General features: G+C 37.6%; 1 protein-coding gene and 1 long non-coding RNA gene across 6 annotated transcripts; both read left to right on the top strand.

Annotated features, from left to right (window-relative positions):
* Positions 1-722: 722 nt before the first annotated feature.
* LOC143897375 (uncharacterized) lies at positions 723-6947 on the top strand. Of its 5 annotated transcripts, XM_077405995.1 has the most exons (5): positions 1636-1776; positions 2432-2911; positions 2978-3107; positions 3483-3641; positions 3731-6947. In XM_077405995.1, exons 4-5 carry the CDS (start codon positions 3558-3560, stop codon positions 5555-5557), a joined length of 1911 nt encoding a protein of 636 aa, XP_077262121.1. In that variant the 5' UTR covers positions 1636-1776; positions 2432-2911; positions 2978-3107; positions 3483-3557; the 3' UTR covers positions 5558-6947. The 5 variants fall into 5 exon arrangements, with proteins under 5 accessions (XP_077262118.1, XP_077262119.1, XP_077262122.1 ...); XM_077405992.1 differs by lacking the exons at positions 2432-2911; positions 2978-3107 and adding an exon at positions 723-859 and having other exon boundaries at positions 1595-1776; XM_077405993.1 differs by lacking the exons at positions 2432-2911; positions 2978-3107 and adding an exon at positions 1094-1113 and having other exon boundaries at positions 1595-1776.
* A 1983-nt stretch (positions 6948-8930) lies between these two features.
* On the top strand, positions 8931-11215 carry LOC143897415 (uncharacterized). The gene is made up of 2 exons (XR_013256914.1): positions 8931-9669; positions 10892-11215. It is a non-coding gene; the product is annotated as an uncharacterized LOC143897415 (long non-coding RNA).
* Positions 11216-11367: the final 152 nt, after the last annotated feature.

Genomic DNA, 11367 nt, shown 5'->3' with positions numbered 1-11367 from the left:
TCTCAGAACTGTATCAAATAAATCATTTTAACCTGATTTCCCTCATATATTTTTGTAAATTATACACAAAGTTGGAAAGTAAGGCGAATTACTCATTAATTTCAACATTACAAGTCATTTTGATACATGTCGCGACATCTTACAAATCAACGAAAAATAATCTTGTATACCTTAGATGTTATCTTCAATTAATCAAGTTAACTTTTATTAACGAATTACCAATAATTGATATTATCAAACATATATACTATTTTAAACATACGAAATAAAATAACAGAAGCATAATTTTTCTACAATATATCGAATATTGTACAAAATGGAAAATCAATTTTAACAATTGTATAATATTATAAAATAAGAAATAAAAACTAGCGCTCTGGGGATCTGGTGATCGGTCGGTAACCGATCACCCCGCCTTACCGACACGACAATTCGCGCACGCGCGTCCGGCGCGTCCCATCCGTTATCCGAGCGGGGAGCGGGGCAGTGAGGCGAATCTGTGCTGTGCAATTGTCTGCAATCTGCCCATCTATATACGCTCTTATTACTGTGCTCTTGGCAGACGCGATCGTCGGGGGTGCGAGGTGCGAGCGAGCTCAAAATCTCCGCGAGGCCAATGTCGTGTAAGGCCGTCGGTTTCCCCGACTTACGTTCTCGCCGGCGTTTCATGAGCCTCGACGGGACACGTGCGAACGCGCGACATCACTGCCGGCGATCAGCGATCTGCGATCGCATGCATCCGCGTCAACGACGTTACGACGAACGCGTCTCACCTCTACGATCTATGCCCGACCGCGGGAAGGACGCCGCTGTTGCCCGATCGCAGATGCGCACGTCGACGACGATCTCGTCCGCACCGGTGAGTACGCGAGCCACCCCGAGCTCCCCGAGATCGCGAGGTCCGGTTACTCCGATTTTCGTGGCATCGCGACGAGGAGAAGGCACCCTTCGACGACTTTCCATTGTCATTCCATCCAACGATCAGTCTCGTCTCGTCTGGCTTTGCTACGGAGTTCTGGAAGTCTCGCCGAGATTATCTCCTTGCTCTTTTTAAGCCAGTTAATTATCGCTAGAAAACTTATACAGTTTGTTTCAGCTTCCGAACGTGCGCAGGTACGTGCACGTGTTTAATTTGAGAGCTCGCGTATGCCCCAAGTGCGACAGAGGCAAAAAGGGAAAGTTTTGTCTGATTAATCTTTTTATTTGTTTAACCGTTTAACGCGAGCTCGGACATCTTCGAATTTCGTCAGACTCTGAGATAACTGGTGGAAAAAATAGCTGATTCTGTTCCTTCATATCGCGTCGCTTTGTTCCACGTCTGTATCTGAATTTATCAGAGCTTGTCGTTTGTCCTATTTTCTGTGTTATATAATAGATTCCAGCTCTGCCAAAATTTATTTGGTAGATTCTTTGGTGAATATTCTTTTGTACTGATATTTGGCATTGACGGGTTTTTTTAATTTATGCTCTTCAAAACGAGCAAAACTTTAGAAATCTGATATTCTTTACAGATTTAGTGTGTCAATCTTATCGTATATTTGACATTAATTTTATTATATATTCGATATTAATCTTATTAATTTTCCTTTTGCAGTAGCCATGGTTGAGATACCGAAGGATTGTGTTCTGCAGTGGGCCGGCCACGCGGGATATATTACAGAAAGATTCAGTGGTCTTTTGGCGCGTCAGGCCCTAGTCGATGTCACATTGATCTGCGATGAACAAAAGCTACGTGTTCACAAGCTGGTTTTAGCTTCAAATAGTATATACTTTGAGGTACGTATACAAATGTTAGAATACATATTCCCTATATCCTTTTGTCACTTGCTAATCATATCACATTATATATGTATGTTTTGAAAATTGTGTTTGTACATTTACATGTTGTTTTAATTATTTGTACGTTTGAATCTTAGTGCCTGTTTCTCTAGAAATATATGTAGGTATATTTTTGTATACATGCATTTTATATTAAAGTGATAGATTTCTCATACGTATAATAAATGTGTGTTTGTGAATATTGCAAGTATTATCGCACATTAAATTCAAGACTTGCGTTACAGACTTGCGTTACATTTAATAATTGCAAAAGTGTTTACAAAATACTTACGTGCTCCGATCAATTTCTAGATATACCATCAAACATTATTTTCAAATTTATACAAAAGACAAGATATTTCTTTGATTATTGCAAATGTTTTGTAAAATAGTATATTAATGAGAAGTTGTATTAATAAATATGATTATAATTTTATAGAGATAGAAATTAGAGATAAGAGACCTACATTTTACAAGAACGATGACGTGAATTGGTTATACAGAGTTATACTTATTCTTTTATATTTACTTATTACAGAAAATTATTTTAAATTAAATTTATTAAGATATCGATGTTGATTAATGTTTGGATGTGCATCTTTTTTCCTTTCAGATCTACTGATGACTGAGCTGTGTTATTAACATTTTATTGAATGAGCTTTCAAAGATGTCTTATTCTTTCTTAATTATTTTACGTTATTTAACTATAGAATTATTTATTGATTAAAAGGACATTTAATTGTTTGCTCATTTAAGTAAAGTAATGGTAATTTGGAATTATATTTTTCTGATCCGTATCTATTGGTTTTAGTGTAATGAACAAAATTTTTCGTACGTCATTTTTAGGAATACAAGGGAAGTTCCATACATACCATTATTATATACCAAAGAGAGATTTTATTGTAATATATGTAGGATTTAAGTATATACAATTACAAATGTGCTGTATACGTACTAGTTCAAAGCCAAACAGATTTTTTTACTAACCCATTTTTCACTAGAATGTCTACCAAACATCATTTTACATTTATAAAAAAAAAAGACTTTGGACTTTTTTATTTGATATATAAACAGTGATATGTAGAGAAGAAAGGTATTCTTATTATATTTACTTCAAAATTGGGAAATATAGTGTACTTATAGTCGAACAATTTTGCAGGGATAATATAAAAATTCATATAAACTAAAGAAAGCCTTGTATATCGGAATTTCAGTAGTTCTTAACAAACATTTGAAGAAACCAAGTTTGAGGGGCATACATTTTCACAACTTTCGAAGAACTTAGAAAGGTATTAAATAACTAATTATATGATCTAAGGATAGTAAAGTATGTACACTGAGGTGTTTTCGTTTTCCAAAAACATATTTATTGCTTTACAAGATATGTAAATATCTTTCCTGCATGATTTCACTATCTTTCTATATGTATCTTGATAAATCATTATTGCACAAAGTGATATCCGACTGTTTGAAAAACAAATTTTACGAACGGACTAAGCGAATACTAAGATAAATATTCTAAAATATTAGACATTCTGTATGGACATTCTATATAGACATTCTACGTCTTTCTATTCTTTAACTCTCAATTTTGTCTCTATTCTTTAACTGAATTTCGTCTCTTCAATATTTTTTATGATGTTCTATTCTGTTTTGTACTATAGGAAATACTACAACAAGATTTGGGGCAAGAGCCAATTATACTTTTAAAAGACTTGGACTTTGAAATTTTGAAGGCCATGGTCGAATTCATGTATTGCGGCGAAACTACGATATCTCATCAGCATTTATCATCGTTGCACACGGCGGCACAAATTTTTAAGGTACGCAATGACTGTTTTAATCAATGAAATAATATATTTTACAATTATTTTAGTATGCCAAATTAATATATTCGTTATTCTCTTTCCAGGTTAAAGAATTGGTATCTGTGATCGATACTATTGTTGATTCCAAGAAAATTTTGGATGATTTTGAAAGTTGCCTAAAACAGCAGAGAGGAGATTGTAGTTTAAAAGTTGCAAACAATTCGCACACAGAGGATGATTACGTGTGTGTTAGATGTGATAAGCTAAGCATGGACGAGAATACGACGGTCTGTGCAAATAGCAATAATAACGATATAAGCTCAAATAACAATCAATCTGTAGAGAACGACATGATCGAAGGCACCGAGCACGATTTAGAACACACTTTGTACGAAGAATCGAGCGCTATCGATGCCAGCAAGAGAGATGCGATAGATACATTGTTCTCAACGTCTGATGTAAATATAAATATACAAAGCGACACTGCTACCAATACCATACTTACACACGTAGGTATGGTAAACGAAGTACAAACCAGGTGCACAAACAGCAATAGAGACGAAGCTTGCTGTCATAGTCTCGATTTTAAACCCATCTTGTACGAGCAATGCTGTGATTTTTCCTGCGACGTAAACGAAAACGATCAAACTTCTACACTGTCGCAATCTTGCCTTCCACAAGTCGAAAACGACTTGGAGCGCTGTTCCGAGAGTAGCACAGATGTTCCTAGCACGGTAGGAAAATGCGTCAAGGTTTATACGCCTAAACGACGTAGATCCATTGACGAAGTTCGCAATAAGCTTGTACATACGCAATGCAATTTAGTGCCAACTCCGCCGCACTCTACGGATTCCATAGATTTACTAGACGAGCCGTCCGCTAATGATGTACCAGTTACTCTGTTGACTTCCTTAGATATGGAAAGCGCCGAATATATCTTAAGCTTGAGTACAGAAAGCATACAATCGATAGTAGGTGGTACTATAAGCGATCAACATACGGTGATCGGATGTAGAGGAATAAATGTGGAACGAGATGCCGCTAAGGAGCGACTAAATTCCCCAACGAGTGACACGGATTGCGCGAAACCGGTTCTAAGACGTAGCACGCGACTGAGTCAACAAGAGAGCGACGAGGCTGCGAGTCTTTCCTCGGGAAGCTCCTCGGGAACCGAGAAACCGTTCAAAAAAGGTAATTCCCCCAACAGAACGGAATCTTACGCGAGAACGAAACGCAAGAGGAAGGAGGATCGTAAAGTGCCGGATTACAGCGCAATCGCGAGCGCAGTGCAATCCAGCAAAAAGAGCTCCAACAGCAAGAAGACTAATTCGAAATTGATAGTAAGAAAGAGTAACAAATCCGCGTGTACCGTTGCCGCTAATAAGGAAAGAGAAGAACCGAAGCCGAAAACGCATAGTAGATTTAAGACCGAAAATACGGAGAGATCGATGACGGCGGAACATTCCACCGCCTACCACTCCAATGTATGCAAGTGCATAAGTCGCGCTTTGTGGGGCGATATGTCCGATACGTTAGATTATTGGGAGAACGAGATGGATCTGCTCGCGTATCCGTCCAACACCGAGATTCCCTTCGCCGTCGGCTTGCTACCTTTGCGGACCGCTCTGGAAAAGATGCAGGCAACGCCGGATTATCAACCGCGCAAAACGCGTTCGTCAGTCGCGCCGATGAAGCAAGATGCAGGTAATAATCTAAAACGAAAATACTGCACACCGTTCGACGCTGTAGTACCGTCGAAAAAGCAAAACGGCAATAACAATGACGGGAACCCGAACACCGTGTGTCACATAGAGATACGGACAGCACCGTCGCAATGCGTAAAAAATCGTAAACGATTCCTCCCGGATTCGATTACGAGCCTGCCAGCAAATGGACCGGCGTCGCAAATGGCGAGCAATAACGTGGGTTAGAAATTTACTCGCAATAAAACTGTTAGCTCAAGTATGCCGTATCGTAATCTTGAATAGCGTTAAAGATCATGAAAAGGCAGCGAAATACCAGCGTCAGATTCTCCTGTTTTTAAGCTTAACTGGTGCGAGAATAATTAAGAATAATAACTTATTTTCCTCGCCATTTAGAATCCATTCGTATAACATTTGAATATCTCGCAATTTGTACAATGATAAATGATCTTAATTTAAATGTAAATAGGAATATTTTTACATACGTTTTTGCACGAACTCTTGCAACCACATAATTACATTATACCTTGCAAATAATTGTACTTCTCTTAAGCCATTCATATATCGTAGGTAATTTCATATTTTTGATAACGTTAATTTAATTGTAATTTAACTTCAAATACTATTTGCAATTGTGTAGAGAGAAATAGAAATGTTTCCTGTTATATTTTCAACAATGTTTAAAATAAGCACTGTCCGTTCTCGTTTTGTATATTCGTAGCAAGTGCAGGAACAAATTGTACGCATGGTTAAATTTTACCTATTTAGCACAATTGTTTTTAATCAAATTCAAACGTAATTTTTTTCTCATCGCGCACATGATTTGATCACACTTGATTACATAAGAGTAAATACGATTATTTGTGCTTGAAAACGTCTGAAATTTATTTTAGGCAATACAAAACGATTATCCGTGAAAAAATAAGAACGATCTATTTTTATAAATCTTTGTTTTTTAATTATACACATTTGTGGAAATAGCTCTGTAGAACAATTTTAAGACTTTGTACCTTAAAGAGTATATATAGCAGCAATAACATTTTAATAAAAACTTCGTGAGTCATATTAGCGCGTGTATAACTTAACATAAATTTAGAAAGTAAATAGAAAGCAATTTGTAACGGAATATAGCAAATATTGTGATGATAATAATTTATTTGTCGATTCAATATCGACAGAGTGTATTTCTTTCTTTCTTCTTTTTTTACTTAAAAAGCATCTTTTAACTTAGAATAGATAATATATGGTGCAACTAACTCAATATAAAGATGTGTGCTATAAACGGAGACGAAGTCCTGTGTATTTAAGAATCACGTTGTAAAATTGTGCGTTTTTAACGTACAATGTACTCTTTCAACGCAATTTATCAAGTGTCGTAACTTAGAATCGTGCATCTATTTGGATTTTGTACATTTAGCTACAGTATTGTTAGGATTAAAACAGTCGCTGCTCAATATAAAAGGATTGTTCGACGTAATAACAATCAGTAATGTTTAATATAACTAAATATGTTTGAATATAGATATGGTTGTACATACAATATACATCAATATTATGTATATACACACACGTATATATACATATATATATTTTTCCACAATAAATGTTTTCGACAGAATTTGTGTGCAGTTTTCATAGTGTTGCCAGTGTTATATCTCATATAACTGAATCATTTATTTGCAAAAGGAATGTAAAGGTTTATATATGAATATATTTCTAATTATACTCTTTCCGTCTAAATATTATATAATCTTGTGGGTCAAGATGAAAATATCAAGCGTCTTCTTTTCATTCTTTGAGATCCAACAGGCTGAACGCGTTGTAGGATGTAAAAAAAATATTTTAATAATTCTCTCTCGTATACAGGTAAATGTACCAATGTACCGGGACACTTAAGACCTATGTCTGGACACCTTTATCATTTTACTTTTTAAATAAATATAACGCGAATTAAAATCAAAGATAAAAATATAATACAAGAAAAATATTTTTATGTTTGATATTCTTTGATTTTAATTTTCGTTATAACTTATTTAAGGACTGAAGCGATAAAAATGTATACGTGTCCAGGCACATTGGTACATTTATCTTATACAACCGTCTAATTGATCGATTAAAATGTGTGTTAGGCCGAAGTGTTAGGGCTGAAGGAGGCTGAACGTGAATATAGCAAGGTAACATTGCGCGCAGGAGGAAAGACAGAGATTGAAGAAAGTAACACGGCAGCTTCTATTTATAGCTGCGTAATTTGATTGGCCGCACAAATACGACGACACGCGTGTAATCCATGCGCGACTAGGCAACGATCTCCATTAGCGTGCACATATTTGCTTATTTCTCAGGTCAATCGTCGCCACATCGCATCGGTGCGGTCAGGGCTCCGATGCCTGCCTGCTTGCGGGTGTAAGGGAAAATTGGCCTTGTGAATGAACGCGGATATACCTATATATATATATATATATATATATATATATATATATATATATAAATCAAAATATATAAATCAAAAATACGCGTGGTCGTATTTCGAGGTGGACGCGCCGGACGCGCGGATCGAGGAGTTCTCCGTATATATATATATATATATATACCTATATATATATATATACACGGAGAACTCCTCGATCCGCGCGTCCGGCGCGTCCACCTCGAAATACGACCACGCGTATTTTTGATGTCGGAAGAAAAGAGAGCACAGTTTACACATAAGAACCGAATATGAAAATAAGTTCGACTTCTATAAAAAGAACGATCTCTTTTTCTCAAGAATAACGCCGAGGATATTTGGGAAATTTGTTTCTGTGTAAAAAAAACTCGACTCATATGTGGAGGGGTAAAAAGTATAGTGGTGTAAGTCAAATATTTTTAAAAATTTGACTTACACCACTGTGGTTTTTACCCTTCCATGTAATAATTACATTTGAAGAGACGTAAAATTGATAGAGCTATTAGACATTAGACGATCGGCAAATCATTGTGTGAATAAAGTTAGCCCCCTTTTTTTTGAAAATTATATTTTTAAAAATTGTTCCAGACTGTTTTAATTTTCCACCATATTGTTCTAAATCAATTATTTTACTTCAAACGGTTCATTAATTAAACGAAAAAACCGTTTTTTTTCTTAGTTGGCCCCCTTTTTTCGTTTCTATCATAGTCACGCGAACGCTTATAATTGTCTGCTTCGCGCATACCCGATTTAAGCTCCTGACTATGGTATATGCGCATGGCGCGTATAAATAACATTCCCCTAGAACCAGCGTGCTAACTATTCGAGTAACGACCGCGTAATAATTAAGCTCGCTAACCGGGAAGATTTTGGTCTAACGAGCCGCGCGAGCTCGCTCGAAATCCGATCGCAGTGTCGTCGCTTTCCGCAAACGCGCGATTTCTTCGCGAGGAGCCGCGGTTGATTGGAAGAAGACTCTCGAGGGGGATTAGGGGAAAAAAAGGAAAGACGAGCTGTAAAGGTACAAACATAAATCATCTTGACAAACGAGATATTATATATAGTTCGTTATTTGGAGCTAGCTGCACTGTATTGTACTTTCTGCACTTGAAGCGAAATAGATGTATAATTAAATATTGAAGAGAAAAAGAGGAGAGTGAAAGATATAACCCAGACAGCACAATGTCCAAAATCGGGACAAAAAGACGTCTTAATGACGTCTTTAAGACATCTTATGTCGGGATTTTGGACATTGTGCTGTTTAGGAAAATTGTTCAAAGAATTGAAACCGATTGTCCCGCGTTATCTAACGGGATGCTCCATCAGCCGAGGCGTTTTGTATCTCACGCTCGCTCAATAATTTCATGCACAACAGCCTTTACAAAGTGGCAAAATAAACCGGATAACTAAATTTGGTAAATCAGATCAGAGATGATCCGACAGGCGACAGTGCGACGATCAAATCGGACCGGACGATCGCTTTCAATGTCAAACGGGAACGTCGTGGCTGCTCAGCGCCGGAAAGGCGGACGCGACAGCGCAGCCACGGTGCAATCAATGAGCGCATATTGATCTCAACCTTTCGCCGGTGTCCAACACCCGCAGCGTGGCGGATCGCCACGAGCGGCGTGGCGCGTAGCGCGCATCGCGCCGCGCCGGGATCTTCCGCGGGAAGCGCTCTGTTCCGAAGCCGAAAGCTCGGAGTCGGAGCGCGAGGCGCGAGTCAAACGAACGGAGGTCGTCAGTTGTCACACGAGCGAGTTGGCTCCGGCTCCGCTTTCCCTCCCCTCCGGATTCTCGCGCGACGAGCGACGAGACGAAAATTTCCGACGCGCACGCGCGTCCGAGCATCGAGACTATCGAGAGATGCGAGCGAGCGTGCTGAGTTTCTCTGGTATGCTTTTTTACCTGGAAACGATACGCGCGGTGTAAAACGCGATATTAGATTGCGCTTCTAACTCAATACTCAATATTGACAGAAATTTGAGAGAATTCGAGTTTTGCTTGCGTCGGTATATACTTCTCGCGGCTACGCGGCTGCGTTATTTTTCTCGCGCAAAATCCATGAGATTTCGCAAACGGAATATTTTTACTTTGCTGGATGTTTAACATATTTGTTAGATGAGCCGTATATGAATAAATTCAATGAAAGGCAGGTTAATCTGCGCGTATAATGCATGAGCAATAAAATTACAATATTGTTGACTCTAATTCTATAGCTTTCGTAAGAAATAATTGAGAAATAATGAATTCCTAATTAGGACGAACAAAAATGTAAAAGGTGTTTTTTTTCCGGTAAACGTCGATTAATCGACTCTTTTAAAACGACGAATGCGCGATCGCATATGTTGGTAATTTTAGAACTCCGATCGCTTCGTCAATAACGCATTCGAATACGTGGGATTCAAATGAAATTCGAAATTAGAGTTCGATCGTAAAAAGACTCTATTTAGGAAACACAATCACGTGTTGTTATTTTACATGTATAATACATTCATGAATATTGTGTAATTAAATTGTCACATAATATATAATGTGCATTTTTACACAATTTTTCTTTGTAAGGGATATAATTATTCAGGAGAAAATATCAGGAATAATTAAATCGTAAGCTTACAATAATTTTCATTCAGAATAATTCAATTAAAGAAGCTCTCCAATTAATATAGTTTTTATTATAGTATTCCACACCGCGCTTCTAAATCCATCAATTAGAGAAAAGTAATAATTAATATATATCGTCTATCGCCTTTTTAATTATAGCGTTTTATTGAAGATATCTGAGTTTTTTTCTAATAAAATAAACTCTCGATCGGTTGTTTTTTGCACTTATATTTTCTCAATATGTATAAAATATCGTCAAAATGGCGACTGCGACGCAAGTTTAAATGTTGCGATGACCATGAAGCAATTATGATAATCCATATATAGTTTCATGTATTAAAATTAAATGTAAGATTAGTCCTCAGGATTACTGGAAAAAAAACATCTGGTTCGTTCATTTTTCACCAAAAAGTACTGGTTGAATCTACCGGAATCTAATTGAATTAATGAGAATTCTGGTTGCCTAACTGAAATTCTGGTTGCATTTTAATTCAACCAGATTTTTGTTTCAGTGATGTAATACAGCATCTTCATCGTCTAGTCTGTTATCAATCTAAGGTATCGTTGCTTACACGGAGTATTCCAGAAATATTGGCCATAATATTGACAGTTTTACCAATTTAGCATGCATTTTTAACAAAAGATACAAAGATAGTCATTCGTCTTCCGCTAATCGATTCGGTAGTAGTGAATTTTGTAGACTTTCATTATAAAAAGTAAGTTATCAAGCATCTGTAGAGGAAGTCTCGAAACGGCAAAATTATTTCTAGTAGAGAACGCGGCGACGCTACGGACGCTATGCGTTAACGCAAGCGGCCATATTTGAACGCGGCGAAGTGTGGCGCGCTCCGTCGAGGATTCGACGCGACGGCCGACAGGTGGCGCGCGGCGGTCTGCGCCGAACGTCCGGATTGGCCGCTTCGAAAGTAGTGCCAGACATGTGTCTCGTTTCCCGCCTCCGGTGCGGCTTGTGTTGTGTTGCGTGTGG

Source organism: Temnothorax americanus, unplaced genomic scaffold, assembly GCF_048541705.1.
Source record: "Temnothorax americanus isolate GAGA-0224 unplaced genomic scaffold, ASM4854170v1 Scaffold20, whole genome shotgun sequence".
NCBI lineage: Eukaryota > Metazoa > Arthropoda > Insecta > Hymenoptera > Formicidae > Temnothorax > Temnothorax americanus.
Note: the sequence above shows the minus strand (reverse complement) of the source record. Positions and strands in the feature narration are given on the sequence as shown.

What these genes read in the sequence shown, in the direction of transcription:
- LOC143897375 (XM_077405992.1), top strand. Translation starts at nt 1,600, where the DNA reads ATGGTTGAGATACCGAAGGATTGTGTTCTGCAGTGGGCCGGCCACGCG. An exon ending in CAAATAGTATATACTTTGAG is followed by an intron (nt 1,777 to 3,482) that starts GTACGTATACAA and finishes TTTGTACTATAG; the next exon opens with GAAATACTACAACAAGATTT. An exon ending in CGGCGGCACAAATTTTTAAG is followed by an intron (nt 3,642 to 3,730) that starts GTACGCAATGAC and finishes TTCTCTTTCCAG; the next exon opens with GTTAAAGAATTGGTATCTGT.